We start from the raw sequence: 25291 nt of genomic DNA, 5'->3' as shown, positions 1-25291 counted from the left end.
TGGGAATAGGAATTCCTTTTTGCATATACTAGGAAGAAATGAAAAAAGTTATTCTTTCTGATATTTAGTACGGAGAATGGCATCAGTTTGACATCTGTTTCCAATCATAATAGTTCAAGTATGATTAAACCCAAAATCATGTCTTGTTGCATGCCACAAAGCTTTTATAAGTACTTGATTACAATGCACCTCTTGAGTGTTGAATTTATTTGCATAAAATTTGAGGCATGCTTGAAAAATTCTTATCGACGAAGCTTGAAATTAAATTCGTGAAAAATATCTGTTGAACTCCTTTTGGCCTGAAATTTTTTTGGAGAACCTAGACTTGTGGTATTTGATGTCTGTAAAAAGATTTTGTTAAAAATATGCTTTGGTTATTCCAGATAAATTTGTTAAGTTTTGGCAAGTGTGCTGCCAGTTAATTTTCTGCCTGGAGCAATGTTGGAAAAATTTTTGGAAAAAATACTTCCAGACATTTGATTGGCATTAAAACTTTTATTTCATGTACATTCTAAACTTGCAACTTTGTATCTGTAAAATTTTGTGTCAAAATGTATTACCATTTTTCCCCAGAAAATTTTGCAATCTGGGTCAAAGTTCCTGAAATTTTAAGTCAATTTCAGTATCTTGAATCATTTGATCAACTTGAAAAGTTGATTATTTGAGAATATACACATATTTGCATGATGATAGCAATACTCACATTGCATTAGGCTTGATATTTGAATGCCTGATTGGTTTTTGGGATAGAAAATTATGATGTTGGCATGCTCAGTTAGTTGTTTTAATGCATATCAGGGATCTTAAGAATGAGGCCATTTTGTTTTCTTTATTTGTTCTCCTTTGACATTCCCCCTTACACAATCCTTATAAAGTACATAGACAATCTTCTAGTCATCCCTCTAGAACATCATCTTCTATGTTTGCCATTAGGAAGGTGCTCCACTACCTGCAAAAAACAATAGAAAACAACGTATGCACAACCGTGTATAGATGTAAACCATGCTGCAATGAATTAGTTAAGTCTGTATACATAATTAGAAATCTTCCCACATGCCCATTACTCCTCCTGCATACATTTAGGGTGTGTTTGGTTGATGGGTTTTGCCCATAGGAATGGGTATGAAAGTGATTATTATTGTTTGGTTGATAGGTTTTTAGAACACTACTATGGGTTTCGAATACCCCATCAATTGAAAAAACCCATACCCAAATAAAATAAGAGTTTCATGTCCTTATTCATTCTCAAGCACTACTATTAGTAACCATTCCCATTCCACCATACTATCAAACATGTTAAATACTTTCACCAAAACCCATTACCATTACCAAGTATTTGATACCCATTCCGATTCCGATTTCATTGTACGAACCAAACACACCTTTAGATATACAGAAAAATAGAAAGTACAACGTAGATGTTTAGGAATGATTTAAAAACATATGAAATAGGTAAATCACCAACAAAGAGTTCAAACTTAGTCCAATCAACAACAAAAAGTAGGTTTGATAGCACTGCCACACAAGGTTTAAAAAGGCGGAGGCGTGCCTTGAGGCGTTTTCTATTTTGAGGCGAGGCGTAAGCCTCAATTTTTAGCCTCAGAATATATTAGTAAGCTGTAAGCCTGTAAACATTATTCATAAAATTTACCAAAATATAAGATTAATATTCATTAGCTAAAAGTTTCATTGGTCTCAAAGAAACACACCACAAAACATCAAACATAATATAAGTCTAAAGCAAACAAATGCATAACAATCTAAGATTAAAGTACTAAACAAACAATCAAACATTCAAACAAACAGTCAAACACATCATAAATCACAATATAAATTCATCTAGAGAATCATTGTCTATATCCTCATCATTCCCATTGTCACTATCTTCATCAAAATCCTCCCAATCTTCTTCATCTTCATTGATTAGTCTCATTTTTCCTTTTCCCTTATTTGATCCTTGTGCACTAGCTTTCTTGGAGTTCTTGCTTGAGGATTCAATTGGTTGAGCTTGAGTTGCTTGTGATGGCCCCTCCCCCTCAAAAACATCAACATTAATGTCATCTAAACTTATGTTGGGACCATATTCATCTTCACCCACAAGCCATTCATCATCCGATGGCAACTCATCAATCAACAAATTATCCTCATCATTTCCCAATGACTTCAACTTCAAATGCCTATCCTTCAATTTTTTGTTGTACAAGATGTAAACCAAAGCATTCATCCTTGCCGTGGTCAAACGGTTTCTTCTTTTGGTTTGCACTTGATTAAATGCACTCCAATTGCGCTCACATCCAGAAGAAGAACAAGTGAGACCTAACACTTTAATGGCAAACTTTTGAAGCTCGGGAGTGCCATCTCCATATTGAGTCCACCATTCAACTAAAAGAATAATAACAATATAGCATTAAGTATTTAAATTTACTATAAATCTATAATTAACACTCATATTTAACTATTTAAGTAAGAATTTAAACTTTAATTACCGGGACTTCGCTTGTAGAGTGTGTTTTTAGCTTGAGTCAACCCAAAGAATCCTTGTTGAGCGTGGAAAGCACTACATTGTACGTCAGCTTTCTCCATTTCATCTATGTTGGGTATGAGCTTCGCTAAACAATCTAATAAGCCACGCTTGATCTCAACATGTGTAGAAAAACCAGGAGCATAATGGCAACGGGGATTTAAAAAGTAAGCAGCTGCATGCAAATCTCGGTGCATCTGAATCTCCCATTTTTTATCAATGAGATCCCATATCTCCTTATAATCCTTTTCTTCTCCACCCAAGTTCTTGGCTATCTTTTCCTTTGCTTCATCCATAACATTGTAAAGAAAACCCATTGCAGGCTCTTTTTCTCCATCTACTAGCCTCAATACTTCAACCAAAGGCTTTGTAGTCTTGATAGCATAGATTAAACTTGGCCAAAAGTTGTTATCCCTCAAAATTATTCTTCTAATTTCCTTCCCATCAGCTTTGTTTGCGTAATTACTATTTGTCCACTTTTCAGAAGTGAACATACCCTCTAATGGTTGCCTCACTTGATAAATACTTTGTAATGTCAAGTATGCGATGGCAAATCTAGTAGTTGCTGGCCTTATAAGCTCTCGGTTAGTGAATTGCCTCATCAAGCTCAAAACCAAAGAATGATTGTAAATGTAGTTGCTCACTTTCTTTGCCTTGATCAAAGCATTTTTGTGTTGTGGTAGCTCTCCAATTTTTTCTCGCATTAAATCAAGGCAATGTGCAGCACATGGAGTCCAATACAAATGCTTCCTTTTCTCCATAAGCATTTGTCCCGTTGCCCGGTAGTTGCTTGCATTATCCGTTATCACTTGAACCACAAGCTCTTCTCCAACTTCCTCAACAACTTCATCAAGCAACCGAAACAACAATTTAGCATCTTTCACATGCTCGGATGCATCAACACATTTCCAAAAAACTGTACCACTAGGATTAATGACAAGGAAATTAATTAGACTCCTATGTCTAATATCTTGCCAACCGTCAGACATGATTGAAACTCCGGTAGGTGGCCATGTGCTCTTAATGTTATCAATAATTTTTGTTGTTGTTGTCAACTCTTCCTTTAATATCCAAGTCCTAAGGTCGTACATGCTTGGAGGCTTAAATCCCCGACCATATGCGCCAACCGACCGAAGCATGTTGACAAATGAAGGACTCCTTGCCACATTAAAAGGTATTGCATTCTCATAAAAAAAAACCTCCCAATGTCTAAACAAACTTGGTTACACTAGTACAAAATTGAACATAGAAGATGGACCATAGACCACCATTGTTGAAAGAATGGTTACCTAATCTTAGCCCAAAGATTCGCGGTGACAATTTTGTAAATAAGTGATCAATAATCCACCCCCCATTATTAGTTGTAATGGTTGCCCATTGTATTTTGTATTTATTTTTGAAAAAATTAATTTATAATAGACAACCATTTCTAATAGAAATGGTTGCCTTAAAATAGAACTTGTTTTATAATAGGCAACCATTTCTAATAGAAATGATTGCCTAATATTAACCCTAGATCTACCCATCACTAAGCTAGCTCCATTAGATCTGATCAATCTGCTCATCCTCTCAACGTACCGTCTGCTCCATCAGATCTCATACCGCGCCGTCTGCTCGATCATCCTCTGCTCATCCAACGCCGATCGTCTGACGCCGTCTCATCCAACGCCGCTGATCGTCTGACGCCGTCTCCAACGCCGCCGATCGTCTGACGCCGTCTCCAACGCCGCCGATCGTCTGACGCCGTCTCCAACGCCGCCAATCGTCTGACGCCGTCTCCAACGCCGATCGTCTGACGCCGTCTCCAACGCCGCCGATCGTCTGACGCCGTCTCCAACGCCGCCGATCGTCTGACGCCGTCTCCAACGCCGCCGATCGTCTGACGCCGTCTCCAACGCCGATCGTCTTACGCCGTCTCCAACGCCGATCGTCTGACGCCGTCTCCAACGCCGATCGTCTGACGCCGTCTCCAACGCCGATCTCTGATCTTCAACGCCATCTGCCGATCGTCTGACGCCATCTGCACCAAATTCCGTACTCTCGCTTCCTTCGCTGTCGTTCGCTGTGCCGTCGTCTACCTTTTGCAGAAGCCGACGAGCCACGTCCGGGGCGGTAAAGGGAAGAGATTTCTGATATTTCTGATAAAGTATTCAATAAGCTCAGGAACTTGGATGCTTACCCGAAAATCAATGAGGATTTCTACAACCGTACCCTCTCCGGCGGTGTTATCACCCTCGTCTCCTCCATCGCCATGCTCCTGCTTTTCTTCTCCGAGTTCAGTATTTTTCGCTCTTCTCCCAGCTTGATTTACCCATTGCGATATTTCTGATCAGTGAGACATTTCTGCTAGAAGCATTTTGATCGTTATTTTGGTTAATTTTATGGAATATTTGGTTTTTGATTGGGAGGTTATGTTGTTGAATTGAATTGCAGGACTGTATCTCCATACTGTTACTGAGACTAGGCTTATTGTAGACACTTCAAGAGGAGAAAAATTGCATATCAATGAAAAGTTCCTTACTTTATGCAGTATTGAAATTGAAATGCTTTCACCATATGCTTTCTGTTGTTCCTCTGGTTAAACCTTGTATCTGTGAGGCACTATTGGGTGTAAAGTTCAATACTTTTATTATTTCTATGATATTCATGGTGTATGAATTGTGATGTTTTTGTCTAACATAAGTCTCCAACAATCCTGATTCCTGACCATGTTTTTTACTTGTACTTGCAACAATAAGTTTGGTGCCTGATCTATCTTTATCTTTGAAGACTTATATTACTATTTCTACTTGTTTGTGCAGTTTGATGTCACCTTTCCAGCCATCAGGTGTTCATTACTTAGTGTAGATGCCATGGATATTAGTGGGGAGCAACATCTTGACATAGTATGTGGTGTAAAATGTTCTTTTTTTATGATCTTTTGATTCTTTCTTTTCTTGTCTGCCATTGCTCTTATGCTCATAGTTCTCCTCATGATGACTAACAGAGACATGATATATTCATGAAAAGAATTGATTCTCATGGTAATGTATTGAAGTCAGACAAGAAGGAATTGGTGCACCTAAGGTAATGCGCTGGATATCCCCTCTCATTTTTTTCCGTTTCAAATGGAGGTCTGTTAAACATTGGAATGATCTGAAGTAATGGTAATGCAATTGACATTTGCAGGAATGATGGGTTGCTAGCATTTGTTGAGAACTTTGTGAAGTATCACTTCTTACCAGCAATGTTTGTAGATTACAAGAAAGCTGTACAACAGGCCATAGCAAGTAAGTCCGATGACACTTCTCTCAATTTACCTTAGTTAATACCAGCTGCCCCTAAGAAAGAGATAGTGTGCTAATTACAAGTATAAATTAGGCATCATGCATCAATATTGCGTGATACTTCCACCTGTTCTAGAAATGATATGAAATACAACAATTATGCCTTGATATGAAGAAATACAGGTTAACAAATGACTATTGTTGCTAGTATAAGCATCCACTATTGCTTTACAGGCCCAGCTACATTTCGACCACGAGCACAAGCTGCGACTTCTTTCTCTTCTTCAATTGAGAAAGGACGACCTGTGTTACAAGGACTTTTGGCAATAGACTTTTTAGCGAAAGAGGTATCTGTTAATTATTTCTGTAGATTTTTAAGCTGTTACATGGTTTGAGCTTGTTATAATTTATGAACTTATGCTTGTATTCTTGGAAAGTACAAACTGGGCAGAATGAAAGATTCATCCCAATTCACTTTGAAAACCTGAAGAAAACAAATTAATATAAATGAGAACACTTTGCTTGATTTGGTATGTTTTTTTCTTGAACTGTCTCTATTTCCCTCTGACATGGGCTGTCTTATTCTTATTCGTTATCTGGTTTATAAGTTTAATTGAAATTCTCAAATTCTTGTACTGAAATTTAGTCTTTTTGTGCAGGTACTTGGCTGGGCTCAAGCAATGCCTAAATTTGCGGCTGATCTTGTGAACTATGTGCAAACTTTTAATGAAAGGACATACGAAAGATGTTGAACTTCATACATGGAGGCAAGTTATTTCATTTACTTCATGTTCTTTATCTAGACTTATTTTATTTTTAATTAAGCAGTGATCACAACAATTTAATTTTTAGTAGGTGCCGCTGGCTTAATAAGCATTATCCATGACCAGTATGGTGGAAAAAGCTTTTCCAAACCTGCATTTTCCTTCTTTTTTTCCTCAACTCCTATTCTTTATTTCTGCCTAGAAATATTGCCAGATTAAGACAATGCAGTGTTATAGCGACTTGAAAATACTGATGGTTTCATAATAACAATGAACAAGACATAAGGATATATATTCCTCTTTTGGTCCCTATCTTTTATCTTCTTTGACATTATGACCCCTATAACGCCAAGCTTGGCTGTTTATGGTCCCTCATTATGAAGTTAGCCACTCTGTTACATTCTTTATTGATGCCATTAATATGCAAGTCATTATCTGTAGAGAAGTCTTGTGTAAAATTATTAAGTTTCTTGATGGTTTCATTGCTTTTTCTGATTAAGAATAACATTTTTATCATCTGAATAGATTATGAGGAGATTATGATGACTACCTCACGTGACTTGGTTGTTTAACAGGCAGTTCTTGAAAAGCAAAGTTATATGCTCATTGGAAGATTGAAAATCTAATGCTACTTTCCAGCTAGTGCATGTTCTCTTGGTTATGCAAGCTCAGAAAATACTGCTTCTAGTGCTGAGGATTCAGAGGTTGAGAACTTAAGATGGAAATAAGTGATGTATTACTGAAGTTGAGGCCAATCAAGCAGGTATATTTTAAGGCCATTTCATGAATTATAAGTGTATGCTCTTGGGACCTTTGGCACCCAATAAAACCACGTTTATATGAGCTAACGTACTTGAGGAAGCTTGCTCGTCCTTTGCCAACTCATTGTTTGCTTGGTATTTTGTTCTTGCTTTTGTAATTTGTGGCGTCTCATGTTCGAGTCTGACAATTTTATTTCCATGTAACCTCAGGGATAAATAGAGAACTCCAAGGATTGACCGGAGCAATGTTTAAATTGTGGGAGAAATGTCATATAGCAAAAATTGCTTTGAAATGGGGAGTCCCAAACACAGACAATGAGCAAATGGCAAGCGAACTCAAGGTAAGCGTTCTCCTTGTGGTAGTTTTTATGTGAGTATAGTTTTTATATCTCGTGACAAAATATTCATCTGTTGATAATTTGGATGAGGTAAGTGGATTTAAATAGAACTATGTATAGTTAAGTTATATTTTATTAATTAACAAATTTAATAATTTTATTAATTTAATTTTTTGTAGGCATTTGAAAGCGATAGTCCGTATTCTATCGACGACATAAATGAGCTTCAAGAGCATTGGTCAAAGTTCTTCTTTTCTGAGTGCTTATAACTTTTATTTTATTGATAAAAAGTATTTTGTTTTTGATGATAGTATTGAGTTGGGCATGTTTTGGTCTAATTGTATTAAAGTTTGAAGATTTTAAGTGTTATATATTGTATTTTGACGATAGTATATTTGCATTGTGTTTAATTTGATGATATATAGTATTTGCATTGTTTGTGTTAAAGGTATTGTTTTAAAGTGTGTTGATAGATAAATTGTATTGTGGAGTAATGTTGATAGGATTTGAATAATAAGCTATACCTGATAAAGGAATTATAAAAAAAAAATTAGGGATTTTAATTTAATTAAATAAATGATTAAAAATTAAAAGTCATTCGCGACCATTCCTAGCCAAAAATGGTCGCGGATGACTTATGCGAATTAAAAAAAAAAAAATACAATACGCGACCGTTCTTTGTCAAGAACGGTCGCGTATTACTAACAATGCGCAACCATTTCACAATGGACGCGTAAAGTCGATGCCTTTAGGCGAGCCTCTCATAGGCGACCATTGTACAATGGTCGCCTATTGTCTTTTACAATGGTTGCCTATCTGCAATTTTGTACTAGTGTTACGAAGTTCTTTTGCATTCTGGGGTGTAATTGTGGTTGGTTGGTCCCAACTAGAACTGTCTTTCATCATAAATCTATCCATCGGTCCCCGGATACCTCTAGTAGAGATAGAACCAGAACCAAAACCACCAGAAGCCACATTGTTTCCATCATCACCTTCAGCTTCCCTCCCGCTTCCAAAGTATGAGCCAACGTCCACACGTTGCTCAAACTCCATCTGTGCTAAATTCTTGGATGCTTGAACTTTGTTTAATATATCAACAAATTTTTGTTTCACTTCTGTTGATACATTGTTACAAGGCTTGACATTTTTCTTTGTTCCAGCGAGATGATGTTTCATCCGTGCCACTCCGCCTGTGATGACTTTCTTACAGTAATTGCATATAACATATTTATATGATCTTTTTTCTTGACCATCCTCAACAAGTTCAGCACAATGATCCCAAGCTGGATCTTTTTTATTCTTTGAACCGGTAGACACTCCAAGATTGCCTAAACCACTTCCTGCACTACTCTTTTTTGAGTGGTTCACCATTTATAAACAATCCATCTTTCAACCTACAAATAATTCATAATATTCAACACATTAATATTTTAAAAAAAAACATATCACAAATTCGAAGTGCCTACTGCCTACTGCCTATATCACAGTGCATATATGATATACTAGTATACTACTGCCAAAAATCCTATCACAAATATTAGTTATGTTACTTATATACTTATATACATTATACATTATACATATATATAATACTCTAACAACACCTACTCAGCTTATTAGTTTAACCCAAAAAAAAATGAAATAAAATGAGAAATGACGCATCAATGCATCACCTGTCGTTGGAGGGTTGGAGGTCGCCGGATGAGGGAGAGGTCGCTGGATGGGGGAGGTCGTCGGATGGGGAGGTTGCCGGAGGGGGAGGTCCGTCGCACAATGAGTTCGCACTTCGCAGTCTTCCACTATTCGCAAATCGCACTTCCCGTTTCTTTTCTTTGAATTATTACACTGACTTCTAAATTCTAATTTTAGTCTAGGGTTGATTGGGTCATTGGGTTGGCTTTTATTTTTTGTATTGGGCTTGGACTTTCTAACAAAAGGCCTTCACGCCTCCCTTCACGCCTCAGACACGCCCTAAGGCGTGCCTGAGGCGTCCGCCTCTAACATTGCCTGAGAGGCAGACGCCTCAAGGCTATATCGAACCGCCTCGCCCTGAGGCGTACTGAGGCGCGCCAACCATGCTGCCTGCCACAGTGCTATTGATTCAAAATGTCGCAATACTAGACCACAATAAAGATAAACTACCACACAAAGGTAGTATATCGTCTCAAGCCAATGACCAGTTCTGGAATACACCCAGAAATTAAATTTTTTCTTGTTTAACAGTCACATTTTTTGTCTTCTTAAGTTTGTTTGATGAAGAGAATTGGTCCATAAGGGATCTCTTCACAGCATTTGAGTCTTCAGAGTCAGTGTTAAGCCTTTTGGACTGTTCTGCACTGTTTGGGCTGTTTACTTCATGATACGAATTTAGTTGGCCCGATCTTCTCTTCACATTCCCATTAAAAATAATATTTTAGAAAGGTTTATTAGGCTAGGTAAAATCTGACTTGAAGGTTTAATTTAGGTTGGGTAAGGGTTGTTTTTGTGGTTTTTGAATTGATTCTCGCCCAACGCCCGGTTATAGAGCTATATGAGAATGATTTGACGCCACAAGTGGGGTTTCACACTTAAGTCAGTAATGCCATGAATCACTCATGACCGAACTCATTCCGAGTTCTAGAAAACCATCTCAGTTTCATTCTCAAAAATTCATCACGAATCTATTTTATTCATAATTTGTCTCCCTATTTATAGTTGTAGAGTTTTAGTAATTTAGGACTATAATCCCCAAAATAACTAAAATCCCAACAAACTACAAATTGATAAATACAAAATTAATCTTAAGATAAATACAAATACTAAAATAAACATAACAAACTAAATCTAAAATAGTTATCCTAATTAATTTAATTATTCTAATGAAATAATAAAACTAATTATAAAATAATCCAACGGCTCCATTAGAAGCTTTTAATTTTTAAAATATAAACTTTTAACATCAAAATTATTTTTTAAAGACTTTTTTTTTTTTTTGTGAAGTACAAATAATTACTTGATTTGATTCATCATCTTCCTCTTCATTCTCATCTATCATTTTAGAGATCAAATCTTTTTCTTGGTTTTCCTTCAATTTTGAACAGTACGTAGAGACTAAGAGTTCATCCCTCAAAACTCTCATAACAGTAAAGGCTAGAGTAGCTCCCTTCATTTGATCCATTTTTAATGATATCTTAAATATCATTGCCATTCCAATTAAGGATTCCAATTCTTTTGGAATATCAGACCCCTAAAACAATGACAAATGACATTTTTTTATAAACAGACCACTAAAAATAAACTATATGAATGTTAGTTTATCATATTAACATTTTTTTAGGATTGTAAGTTTACCTTATTATACTTTTTGTACAAAATGCTGGCAGGGATACCACAAAGTCTAAACACTCCCTATCCCATAAAAGGAAGGGAGCATCTCCAAAATATTTATCTAGAACCTTCACTATCACCCTATACCTAGCCATTCCTTTTTTTTTATATATTTTTTTTCTCACAAGTTGAACAAACTAGATCATCTTCATCTTCCTTGAGCTTTCTGTTACATCCTAGTGACATGCAAAAGATGTACACCCAGCCAAAAGGCCCTTCAATGCCTACAATTTCAGTTGGAACATAAAATTCACCATCCTGCACTCATACATAATGTACTTGGTTAGATATAAATAATCTAGAATATATATTGTTTTTATTAAAATAGATTTTAGGGTTTCGAAACAAAACAATCCCACCTCCTTATTTTTCAAGAGATCACCCATTGAAGTGACAGTCACAGCACCACTCCTAAAATCAGAAATACATGTTGACTGGGACACTACTGCCATTGCGTACAATACTATGAACATCATTTAACGTACAACAAAAATAATCTTCAGTTGACATATACATATTGTGTATAAAGTAGAATAGGTTAACTGTGTATATTGTATTGACCTGAAATCAACACGTTGCTGATAAAATGCATTGAAATAAAGTTTTGTAGCATCATAGAAGCTGGTGATCTTGACTTCACATATTTTAATAATAGATATCTTAATCAAATAATATGCTATTTAATATGAAAACATAAAAAAAAATAATAAAGAACATATAATAGGATAATTTATCATTCACAATTTTAGCACGATAAAGCTGAATAACCACAATGAGGGGTTCTTTCGGATCTGCATTATAGAATGGTAGCATGACATCTACATGATTGTCTCACACTGTGCATTTTAATGTATTTTTCCTATATGTAAATTTGTTAGAAATACAGATTCTCATTTTAAAGAAATGAATAGATGGATTGTATGCAGCTTACTCATTGTCAACAATTTTGAAGTCTATTAGCTTGACTGGTTTACCACCAATGATTTTGTCAACATGAGCATGAATTTCAACTACTCTACTTGTTACATTTTTAAATATAGAAAATACATCAAGATTGATCCTAAATATTTAATAAAAGATAGCATAAAATGAAGAAATTATTTACCAAACAACAGCTTATCATTGACTTCAGTAGGATCTTTCAAACATCCATTCCTCTCTAGAGGAAATATGTTAATAGGAAAACCTTTTGATTTTATTGCCTTGACCTCAGTTTTATAGTTCAGCTTGATTATATATTTGTGAGCATTAGTTTTATACATATAGTAGTGACATTGAAAGAAGCTAACCTATAAATTCGAAAGAAGCTAACTTATAATTTACATTTATTTACATTGGTAATACACAATACACAATACACAATACACATTAATAGGTTAGATTCGAAAGAAGCTAACCTATAATTTACATTTATTTACAGATATACGCATACAGATATTACACATCTCTATATACATACAATTATAGGAGAAAATGCTTCGAATAAAGAATATGTTCGAATGTAAACTGGGGTCTTGAAACGTTTCCATCAGCCTTAGCTTCATAGACAGTATTCAAAATTGAAAAACAATTTTCAGCTTCTATATAAAGCTCCCTTGATATCAATATTCACTCACAAGTTCACCATCTCTCCAGTTTGAACCACTGCAAATTAGAAACAAAGAACCAAAAATCTAGGCAAAGATACCATGCCATCTCAGTATATTGGTGTTAAAGATATTGGCCCTCTGCATATTGAGAGAGCAATATGAGTGAGGTGCATGAGAAGTTATTAAATACCAGAAAATAGAGGAGGTAAACAAATAAAGAATAGAGAATGTTTTGTCTACGATCAAGAGGTAAACCAATATTTTTTGTATAGTGTTTTAAGTTTCAAACAAGTCTTTCATTGCCTAATATTTCTGTTTGCTCACTAATCTTACAAGCAGGGAACATTTGTTCATGTTAACATGCAAAAAGATATGTAAACAAATACAAAAAAAAATTTCATGAAGGGAGGTTATATTGTATTAAGAACTTTTTGATTGTCAGCAACTACTATATGTATAAAACTAATGATCACAAATATATGATCAAACTAAACTATAAAACTGAGGTCAAGGCAATAAAATCAAAAGGTTTTCTATTAACATGTTTCGTCTAAATATCTACGAATGTTTGAAAGGTCTTACTGAAGTCAATAATAAGTTGCTGTTTGGTAAGTAATTTCTACATTTTATGTTATCTTTCATTAAATATTTAGGATCAATCTTGATGTATTTTCTGTATTTAAAAATGTAATAGGCAGAGAAGTTGGAATTCATGCTCTTGTTGACAAAATCATTGGTGGTAAACCAGCCAAGCTAATAGACTTCAAAATTGCTGACAATGAGTAAGCTGCATACAATCCATCTATTCATTTCTTTAAAATGGGAATATGTATTTCTAACACATTTACATATAGGGGAAATACATTAAAATGCATAGTGTGGAACAATCATGTAAATGCCGTGCTACCATTCTATAATGCAGATATGGAAAAACCACTCATTGTGGTTATTCAGCTTTGTCGTGCTAAAATTGTCAATGGTAAATTATCCTATTATGTTCTTTACTATTTTTTTTTATGTTTTCCTATTAAATAGCATATTATTTTATTATTAACGTATCTATCATTAAAATAGGTGAAGTCAGGGTCACCCGCTCCTATGATGCTACGAAACTTTATTTCAATGCATCTTATCAGCAATGTGTTGATTTCAGGTCAAAGTAAGTGACTAGAGTACAGTATACATAGTTAACATACTCTATTTTATACACAATATGTAAATCTCAACTGGAGATTATTTTTGTTGTAGGTTAAATGTTTTTCATAGTCCTGTACACAGTACCAGTACTATCCTAGTCAACTGGTATTTCTGATTTTAGAAGTGGTGCTGTGATTGTAACTTCGTGGGTGATCTCTTGAAAAAGAAGGAGGTGAGATTGTTTTGTTTTTAAATCCTAAAATCTGTTTTAATGAATACAATACATATTTCAGATTATTTATATCTAACCAAGTACATTATGTATGAGTGCAAGATGGTGAATTTTATGTTCCAGCTGAAATTTAGGCATTGAAGGGTCTTTTGGCTGGGTGTACATCTCTTGCATGTCACCACGATGCCACATAAAGCTCAAGCAAGAAGGAGATGATCTAGTTTGTTCAATTTGTGAGAAAAAAAAATATAAAGAAGGAATAGCTAAGTATAGGGTGATAGTGAGGGTTCTAAATGAATACTTAGGAGATGCTCTCTTCCTTTTATGGAATAGGGAGTGTTCAGACTTAGTGGTATCCCTGCCAGCATTTTGTACAAAAAGTATAATAAGGTAAACTTACATTTCTAAAAAAAAATGTTAATATGATAAACTAACATTCATATGGTTTATTTTTAGTGGTCTGTTTATAAAAAATGTCTTTTGTCTTTGTTTTAGGGGGTCTGATATTCCAAAAGAATTGGAATCCTTAATTGAAATGACAATGATATTTAAGATATCATCAAAAATGGACCAAATGAAGTGAGTTATCCCAATCTTTACTGTTATGAGTGTTTTGAGGGATGAACTCTTAGTCTCTACATACTGTTCAAAATTGAAGGAGAACCAAGAAAAAGATTTGATATCTAGAATGATAGATGAGGATGATGAATTAGATCAGGCAATTATTTGTACTTCACAAAAAATGTTTTTTATTTTTTTTTTTATGTTAAAAATTAATATTTTAAAAATTAACAATAAGCTTCTAATGGAGATGAAGTAAATAGCCCAACCAGTGCAGAACAGTCCAAAAGGCTTGACACTAACTCTGAAGACTCAAATGGTGTGAAGAAATCCCTTATGGACCAATTCTCTTCATCAAACAAACTTAAGAAGGCAAAAAATGTGACTGTTAAGCAAGAAAAAATTTAATTTCTGGGTGTATTTCAGAACTGGTAATTGGCTTGAGACAATGATCTTGATGCTTATGTGATAATTTTGATGTTCTTGATTCTAAGATAAATTATATAAACGATCTTGTGTTTTAATTATGACTAGAGCCCTAGGGTTAAAACATGGTTTCGGGTAGGGATGGCAATGAGTCGAGTGTGGGTCGGGGAGGGCTACAGCCATCATCCGACCCACCTTATATTTTCTCCACCCACCCCCACCTCCAACCCGCATCGGGTGGACTTTTTCAGAACCCACCCCCACCCCCACCCCCACCGGGTGCGGGTGCCCACTACGGGTACCCACCACTTATCATTTTATTATGTTTTTCAAAAAATAATATTTAAATTATTTACACATAATAAAAAAATAAAATTCATTTGTGATACTAAAACATAAATAATGGAAATATTTAAATATAATAACTAAATTGTTAATTTTTAAAAATAAACTTAGTAGTTTTGATATAAAAAATAGTAAAAAGATACACGAAGTTATATAAACTTTTATAAATAACTACATACTAGTACTTATTTTACTATTATATATATATATATATATATATATATATATATATATATATATATATATATATATATATATATATATACACACACACACACATGGTGGGTCGGGTAGGGTTCTAGGCGGGTCTTGTACATAGAACTCGAATCCAACCCGACCCACCGCGGGTTTGCTTTTTTAAGACCCACCCCCAACCCACTACCCACCATCACCCAAAAAAACCCGATCCATGCGGGGTGGATTCGGGTGGATATCCACGGGTCGGATTGAAATTGCCATCCCTAGTTTCAGGTTTCACGAGGGATCCCGGAACCGAGTTATTACATAGGAGTCAGTGGGAGGGGTAGGTGGGGACAAGGGTACCCGCCACCTACCCGTTGCCCCATGAGACCACCTGGCAGCGGGCAGGCGGCGGGCAGGTGACTGCCCGCTAGGCACCCGTTGCCTCGTAACTTGCCGGCCACCAACTGGAATCCCGATGTGGATCATGGTGTTTTTCCCAGTTTGATGTTTCCCATGTCCTGTGGTGTCCTATTGGACCCCGTTTGTCGTGCTTGAGTCTAGTTTGATGTATCGGGTACCATTTGTAGGATAAAAGAGTCTTGTGTATTCCATGCTAGTCGAATTGGTATCCCGTTGTCCTAGGAGGAAGGTGCATGAACCCTTAGGCGTGTCTCGAGTAGTGTGGTTGACCACACATAAGTTATATATGTATGATTTCCCCCTCCTTATGTGTTAATGTGGGTTGCATGTGCTTGGTTATGTGTTAATTGTGCATAATACCCCAATTGGTTGCGATCAATTGGCTATACAGGCAGTTGGATGGGTTGAGACGGCTGTTAACCCGGCCGGTTGCGATCGGTCGGCTATACAGGCAGTTAGATGGGTTGAGAACCATCGGTTGTTATATATATATATATATATATATATATATATATATATATATATATATATATATATATATATATATATAGGGTTGCGGTCCATAATCTGGTTGTGATCAGATATACATACTATTCGGGCTGCGGTCCACCGTTTGGTTGCGATCAAACGTTATAAATGAGCTGCGGTTCATCGATTGGTTGCGATCAATCCCCTTGTGCTGCGGTACAAGGCAGGGTGCTTCGGGGCCGTGTCAGAGCTATATGCGTTGACCCTCATGTATGGCCATGCGATTGGTCCTGCGGCACCACCAAATGTGTTTACGTGTTTGAAATAGTAATTGAATACTGATATGATTGATATGAAATAGTCTTGTGACCTTAGGGTGTATGCTAGTATCTTTATATGCGTGAATAAATCTTATGAATGTGCCTACCCTTGCTTGTTTGAGTCTACTCTCGATTTTAAATTAGAGTTTCATAAGTATATATGTATTCCGGCTTCAAAATGATTTTCCTTATATATATCTACCTATATTGTATTTAACGCGTTGGAGTGGGTTACCAGCATTATTCGCTGAACAAATATATTTGGCTATCAGGCAAAGATGAGTAGCTCCGGAGCGCGCTAGTTGGACCCGTGGACCTAGATAGATTAGTTCTTTTATCGGCCTGCGTGCCTTGAAGTTGTACTAGATATTGATTTGAGGATTTCTATTGTTTGGATAGTTTAGCCTATGCATCTGAGTTCCCCATCTAGATTAGATATGCTCTGTTTAGGATTTGATATTAGGATTGCCTTTATTTCATAAGCATTAAAAGTCTTAAAATTTAGGGGTGTTTCAACCTAGGTGCACATGCTAAACTAATAAAGCATAATAAATGCTCAAATGAATATTCAAATACAATCCCGAGGCACGCATGCCAACTACTGAGCTAAGGCTAAATAAGCTAACTCCAAGGTTCTGACTAGCGCCCTCCGAAGCTAATGCTCATCCCCTGAAAAAAAATTCAGTATAACAACTGTCAGCGAATAATGTCGGTAACCCACTCCAACGCGTTAAGTACAATATTGGTAGATATAAGAATCTCATTTTGAAACTGGAATTCATATATACCTACGAGACTCTAGTTTAAATCCAAGATCAAGACTCAAGAAATATTAACAGACAGAACAACATAGAATAATCATAAAAACTAACAGGCATTCTAAGCATGCAATACAACATATGACATGCAAATAAGCATACAAATAACAAGTAGAGGCAACGAAGGCATTCAATGCAATCAATTAGCACGTGGTCATCAAAGCACACAATTCATCCTCCCACGTTATACCAAGTTCCAACCTTGTAGCTCCCCTCCGTCCTTACATCAGTTCCAACCGATAACTCCAGGCCACCCTTATATCACCACCCCTTATGCCTCCTGAAAACTACATGCCCCCACCGACAAACCGCCTATCAACCTCCAACATATCAAGATAGTGTTGCAGTGCCATTGAATGATCCGCACCTCTAGTGCCACTATCAAGGGGTTAGCGCATATAGCTCTAACATGACACCGCAGCACTTATAACCTGACCCATGCTCAACGACAAGCTAGTCGAAGGTGGATGTGTGCCTTTAGTACAGTCACCGCTATGGCATGTACCTTTAGTATAATCACCGGGCACAAGTGGTGCCAACCGCCAACAAATTCATTTCCACTAATCACAATCTCATCATCATCATCAGTCACACTTTCCATTGCGCAATGACCATGATACTCATCACCATTCAATCAATTAACACATAATCAAATAACAATCAAGACACAACAACAACGACACATATTACACATAAATTCCTAGAACGATACCTAAAATACCAAATGAGACTCATACACGACAAACGAGGTACAACGGGATACAACGGAACTCGGGGAAATAACAAACGGGGGAAAGCATTACGAACCTCGATCGGTTTCCAACGGGTAGGTGGCGGGTGGAGGACCACCCGCCGGCGGCCACTCGCTATTCCAGCGGGTGGCCGGCGGGCAGACCACCGCCCACCTCCTACCCGCTGGAATAGTGACACGGGTAGTGGGTAGGTGGCGGGTGGTCAGTCACCCCACCTACCCCCCATTGATACGCATGCAACTCTCGGTCCCGGGATCTCTCGTTGAACCCAAAACCATGTCCAAACACATTCAAACACATAATGACAACACCACAGACTCAATTAACGGAATTAAATCAAGAATCACGCCAAATACGTTCTAACACGATTCCTAAACATGCCAAGTCCTATGCAAAGTCTATATGCAAAGTCCTAAACACAAGTCCTAGGCTAGACTCAACACCCGATCATGCATAATTCCACCCAAATATACCAATAACATCATAACACGAAATTCACAATATAAACCCTAGGGCTCTAGACACAATCAAGATACAAGATCATTCATATAATCAATTACAATATCAAGAACGTCAAGATTATCACATAAACACAATATAAAAAAGAGCCGATGAATAAGATATAACAAGGAAAATAGGTTTTGTCGAGACATGGGTTACCTCGTAGCCTCAATTAATCCTCCCTTGGCTATTAAGGTTCTTCTCTAAGACTTCCCTCCGATTGATCTCCCTAGGCTTGGTGGTGGAGAATTTCTCGGGGAATAATTTCGTGTAATACAACTATGGGTGGTAAGGGTTCTAATTGCTTTCTAATCCCCTATTTATAGAGTTAGGAATCCTAATTAGAGTCTGAATAGTAAAGGCCTACATTCAATTCCTAACACGTATATAGGTCTAGGATTCCTAATTAGAATCTGAGTAATAAAGGCCTACTATCTTTATTCCTAATAAGTCTAGGATTCCTAATTAGAATCTGAATAGTGGAAGGTCCTCTATCTTTATTCCTAATAGGCTTAAGACTCTAGTTTAGGCAAGGGTCCACGATCCATGGTAGACCACATTAATTAATTAAACGAAATCCTAACCAAATTAAATCCTTTTTAATTAGGCTAAAGTGTCATCCCGCACCATGAACCATTCATGATTATTCATGCCGCACCATGAACTTTAATAAGTGATATTTAGAGACATAAACCATAATTTTTTTTTCGTCTAGAACTTTTTACAGGTTTCCTACAGGTTACCAGTAATAATATTGCTGATATAGAATTTTTTATTAGTTTTTTTTGGTATTTTTATACTTTCTCCTTCGTATTATAATTTGTTTCATATTTTTCTTTTTTTTTCCTAAATGTATAGGCCTGCTCTGCGTTTTTCGCTTCTCGTTTTTCCGATCAGGCCTGATCTGTATAGGCCTGCTCTGCAGAGTTTGGTATCGGAGAAACGAGAAGCGAAAAACGCAGAGCAGGCCTATACATTTAGGAAAAAAGAAAAATACAAAAAAAAAATTATAATATGAAGGCGAAAGAAGAAACGTACCAAAAAAAACTAATAAAAAATTTCATGTCAGCAATATTATTACCGGTAACCTGTAGGAAACCTGTAAAAAGTTCTAGATGAAATTTTTTTTATAGTTTATGGCTCTAAATATCACTTATTAAAGATCATGGTGCGGCATGAATAATCAGGAATGGTTCATGGTGCGGGATGACACTTTAGCCTTTTAATTATTATTAACGGAATCAATTAAATAATTAATCCAGGATTAAAGGCTGTAACACGAGGTGTTACAAGTATCCCCTCCCGCGGATAGACGACTTGTTCGACCAACACAAGGGAGCAGGGGTGTTCTCGAAAATCTATTTGAGATCCGAATACCATCAAATAAAAGTGGCCGACCCAGACATTCCAAAGACAGCCTTCCGAGCGCGCGACGACCACTATGAGTTCACAGTAATGCCATTTGGACTAACCAATGCGCCCGCAGTATTCATGGATCTCATGAACCGTGTATTTCGACCCTTCCTGGATGACTTAGTGATTGTATTTATCGATGACATTCTGGTCTACTCACAAGACAAGGAGGAACACGAGAAATACCTCTGCACATCCTTATAAACTCGGAAAATAAGCTATACGTCGAACTCTCAAAGTGCGAATTCTGAAAGGACAGCGTGGCATTCCAGGGCCACGTGATATCCAAGGAGGGGATCAGAGTAGATCCAACCAAGATCTGCGTAATCAAGGAATGGCTCACGCCAAAGGAAGTTTCGGAGGTTAGGAACTTCCTTGGGTTGGCCGGTTACTATCGAAGATTTCTACCCGATTTCAACAAAATAGCTCAACCCCTGACAAGGCTCATGAAGAAGGAAAACCCCTTTCAATGGGACATCCATTGTGCTTCGGCATTTCAGGAAATGAAAGAGAGGCTGACCACAGCCCCAGTATTAGCGCTTCCTTTGGGAATTGAAGGATCTGAAGTTAGAATATTATATTCATATTATCGAGTATACCTTGTAAGTTCAATTTTGTTTGTGATGTGTATGTTTATTCTTATTATTATTATTTTGAAAAATCTTGAATCATTATTTTTTCTAACATCACCAATATAAAATTATAAATCTTTGTAGACATTTCACTAGTTGCTTAAGCAAGGGGTGCAGGAGAACGATGTAGAGCGGGTATCCTGTGTGATCCTGGCTGTTTTTGTAACGAATTTGACATTTACAGATGTTATGTAGTTCCATATAAATATGGGGGTAACATGGTTAAGCCACAAAAATTTTAAAATTTTGTAACCGAGGGTGTTGCAGATCGAATAAATAGCAATATCTAAATGATTATATATGTATTGAGTAATGGCATATTTAATTGATGAATGATCTATTTCTGAAAACTATATATATATATATATATATATATATATATATATATATATATATATATATATATATATTCCGTTTCAGGTGAGGACCTATCCTTAGGTGAGGACGTGAGGACTAATCTGATCCTTCCATTTAGTTAAGCCAACGGCTGTGATTTAATTATATGTAATGAATTTAATTTTTCGTACTCAGTTTGTTGTGCATTCGTACTCAGTTTGTTGTGCATTCATTCGCAGTTTGTTGTGCATTCTGTGTTAGTTTGTTGTGCATTATGTCCAGTTTGTTGTGCATTCATAGTGTGATTGTTGTGCATCCATCCCACTTTTTTGGGCAGCACGTTTTTGTTTTGTCGTAGCCTTTAGATCACTCAAAATGGATGATCTGGATTAGTCCTCACCTAAGGAGAGGTTCTCACCTGATCCGGAACATATATATATATATATATATATATATATATATATATATATATATATATATATATATATATATATATATATATATATATATATATATATATATATATATACGGAAAGAGGAAAGAGAGAGAGAGAGAGAGAGAGAGAAAGATTATCTAAAAATTAATTGTAATTATTATTGAAAAAATTCAACGACCCATGTTTAATTGTAATTATACTAATATCTATGTAATTATCAGCTTAATTATCATAATAATTATTAGCCAATTATACTAATATGTGTGAAATTAATTCTTTAATTACCATAATAATTATTACGTAATTATACTAATATATTATGCAATTATGCTATTATACCTTACGTATACACACACACACACACACACACACACACACACACACACACACACACACACATATATATATATATATATATATATATATATATATATATATATATATATATATATATTTGCGTAAAATTTTCATAGTAATTACATGGAAGATTACCTTAGGGAATACTAGATTCTTGGCTTGGTTTAAACTTAAGATATGTAAATAAAACAACCATAATAAGACAAATTGATTAGAATGTCTAAAGCCCAACATAGTAATAAGACAAGGGAATGTGAGATTACCTAAGAAATTGGAAGGTATCTGAAATTATCTTCCAATATCTAAAAACTTAATTCGGAGATTTTCTGACATTCCTTGGGAAAGTTACATAACCTCAACCAAACATGAGAATCTTATATTACCAAACAAATATAACCTTAGTTTGATTATCTTATATAACTTGAACCACTTGTGTGAGACCGTTTCACGGGTCTCAATATGTGAAACGGGTCAGATCTTTGATTAATGGGTCAAATCTTTGATTAATGAGTCGGATCTTTGACCTCATTAATCAAAGATCCAACTCGTCTCACGGATTAAGAGTTGTGAGACGGTCTCACACAAGTTTTTGCCAAGTAAAATATATATGTATAAAAAAATTAATTGTAATTATTAATAAATTCAAAGGCCCATGTTTAACTGTAAATATACTAATATTTGTTTAATTAAAATAATAATTTTTCGTCAATTGTACTAATATTTGTGCTTTTAATTCTATAATTGTCATAATAATTACTCCATATTAGGTAATAATACTAATATTGTGAAATTATACTTTTATACCTTATGTATTAAAAAATATATAGAGAGAGATTACCGTAAAATTACCATAGTAATTACACGGAAGAATATGAATGATAAATTGTAAAAATAAAATAAAATTGTAAAAAGTAAAAAAAAAAAAAAAAAAAACTTTTAGAAAATGCGTTTTTGGTACGGTCAACACCAAAAGTGCAAATTCCCAAAAGCTTTTTTCCAATGATTATCGATAAACAAATGTATCCTATATATTTTTATTCACAAGTTTCAACTAATTCTCATTTCAATCAATTTCTCTATATATATTAGTGTAAACACACATCAATTTTTTTAATATGAGACAAAGGCTTCTTCTAAACCTTTCCATATCCATTTTCCAACTCAAATGGATATTTCCTAATAATCAATTTTTTATTTACCCATTATCCAATTTCAGCATAATATATATCGATTTCTTTGTCTCTCTTGAAAGAACCCGGATCTCCTGTAACCTGATTTCGTTGTCTCACTTATTACATACAATTGTAGTACGAATAAGAAATGTATTACCATATTTTAAAATATTATGCAAACCTTAATAGTATAGGAGTGTTTTTGGGCAAAAAGTTAAAATGGAGGATTTTGTTTGAATTAATAGTATAAATATATAGTAATTTCTACCAAAAAAATAGATATATAGTAACTGTTACTATAATATGCCTATTATAGTAATAAAAAAAAGTAATTGTTACTATTAGTATAATAGATCACACTCAATAATTGATATGTCTATTGTAATAATAAAATCGACGTATATAATAATATATATTAAAGTCGTAACAGTTACTATAATAATATACAGTAATTATTACTATAATATACCTATTATAGTAATAAAAAATAATTGTTACTATTAGTATATTATACAATAATTGATATGTCTATTATAGTAATACAATCAACATATAGAATAACATATATTAAAGTAGTAACTGTTATTATAATAATAATATATAGTAAGTGTACTATAATATGCATAATATAGTAATAAAAAAAGTAATTGTTGCTATTAGTATAATATAGCACACTCAATAATTAATATGTCTGCTATAGTAATAAATTCAATATATATAATAATATAAAGTAAAGTAGTATTAATTACTATAATAATATATAGTAACTATTAGTATAGTAAACCTATTATAGTAAAACAAAAACAAAAAAAAAACAATTAATTGGTACTATCAGTATAGTACATCACATTGAATACTCGATATACTGATTATACTAATAAAATCGACATATATAATAAAATATAATAAATTATTAACCGTTACTATAATAATATATAGTAACTGTTACTATATTATTTGTTAATATAGTAATAAAAAAAAAAGTAACTGTTACTATTAGTATAGGAAATCACACTCAATAATTTATATGCCTATTATAGTAAAAAAATTGAAATATATAATAATATATAGTAAAGTACTAACTGTTACAATAATAAAATATAGTAACTGTTACTATAATATGTCTATTATAGTAACAAAAAAATAACTTCGTAATTAATTAATATAATATATATAGATTACTATGGAGTACTAATATAATAATATATTAATATATTTAAAGAAAAAAATTATTTATGAATTTTTTAAGCAATATCTTTTGAGAAATACTTTTGAATAATGCATGAACTGGCCACAAAACCCCTATAAATATACATTTTCACACATCCCACCCTCACTACACTACCATCGAGGCTTCTTAGTTTCTCTCTAGTATATAGACAACCATGAATCCAGGAACAACAACATCCATGTTGGTTTTAATATTTTCCTTGGTTATTGCTACAGGTGACCGTGATTATTATTTCATTTATAAAAATTATTAATATCTGAAGTTAGAATATTATATTCATATTATTGAGTATACATTGTATGTTCAATTTTGCTTGTGATGTGTATTTTTATTCTTATTATTATTATTTTGAAAAATCTTGAATCATTATTTTTTCTAACATCACCAATATAAAATTATAAATCTTTGTAGACATTTCACTAGTTGCTGAAGCAAGGGGTGCAGGAGAAACATGCAGAGCGGGTATCCTGTGCGATCCTGGTTGTTTTTGTAACGAATTTGACATTTGCAGATGTTTTGCAGTTCCATATAAATATGGGGGTAATGTGGTCAAGCCACAAAATTTTGAAAATTTTGTAACCGAGGGTGTTGCAGATCAAATTAATAGCAATATCTAGATGATTATATATGTATTGAGTAATGATATATTTAATTGATGAATGATCTATTTCTGAAAACTATATATATATGCGTAAAATTTTCATAGTAATTACATGGAAGATTATTGTCGAACATACAACATACTAACATAAATATTAATGTTAATTGATATTAATATAATATCACTAATACAGTGTTGTTTAAAAAATGCAAAAATTTAATATGTACACTGGACTCATGAAATAAGCACTCTCGTTTTTGGTGGTTGACGGTTGTGCGTTGATATTCCCGAGACAAAAAACAAAGCATCAACCGGAACCTTATATTACTTTTCCTTGTCCTATG

General features: G+C 34.6%; 2 protein-coding genes across 2 annotated transcripts; one reads left to right on the top strand and one right to left on the bottom strand.

Moving 5' to 3' along the window:
- Positions 1-1822: 1822 nt before the first annotated feature.
- LOC109157329 lies at positions 1823-3510 on the bottom strand. The gene is made up of 2 exons (XM_019305228.1): positions 2487-3510; positions 1823-2382 (listed from the first exon to the last, which is right to left on the bottom strand). The coding sequence occupies exons 1-2, from the start codon at positions 3508-3510 to the stop codon at positions 1823-1825; spliced, it is 1584 nt and encodes a 527-aa protein (XP_019160773.1).
- A 1157-nt stretch (positions 3511-4667) lies between these two features.
- On the top strand, positions 4668-7919 carry LOC109157328 (exocyst complex component SEC8-like). The gene is made up of 9 exons (XM_019305226.1): positions 4668-4800; positions 4955-5028; positions 5323-5406; positions 5508-5587; positions 5690-5790; positions 6022-6134; positions 6447-6534; positions 7523-7653; positions 7830-7919. Exons 1-9 carry the CDS (start codon positions 4773-4775, stop codon positions 7917-7919), a joined length of 789 nt encoding a protein of 262 aa, XP_019160771.1. The 5' UTR covers positions 4668-4772.
- The last annotated feature ends 17372 nt before the right edge of the window (positions 7920-25291 follow it).

This window comes from Ipomoea nil, unplaced genomic scaffold, assembly GCF_001879475.1.
Source record: "Ipomoea nil cultivar Tokyo-kokei standard unplaced genomic scaffold, Asagao_1.1 scaffold2779, whole genome shotgun sequence".
Lineage (NCBI taxonomy): Eukaryota > Viridiplantae > Streptophyta > Magnoliopsida > Solanales > Convolvulaceae > Ipomoea > Ipomoea nil.
This window is presented reverse-complemented; position numbering and strand designations above follow the sequence as displayed.

Coding starts and splice junctions, on each gene's coding strand:
- LOC109157329 (XM_019305228.1), bottom strand. CDS start 3,510: ATGTCTGACGGTTGGCAAGATATTAGACATAGGAGTCTAATTAATTTC. Junction 2,383..2,486: donor ACTCTACAAGCGAAGTCCCG/GTAATTAAAGTT, acceptor TTATTCTTTTAG/TTGAATGGTGGACTCAATAT.
- LOC109157328 (XM_019305226.1), top strand. CDS start 4,773: ATGCTCCTGCTTTTCTTCTCCGAGTTCA. Junction 6,135..6,446: donor TAGACTTTTTAGCGAAAGAG/GTATCTGTTAAT, acceptor CTTTTTGTGCAG/GTACTTGGCTGGGCTCAAGC. Junction 6,535..7,522: donor TGAAAGGACATACGAAAGAT/GTTGAACTTCAT, acceptor ATGTAACCTCAG/GGATAAATAGAGAACTCCAA.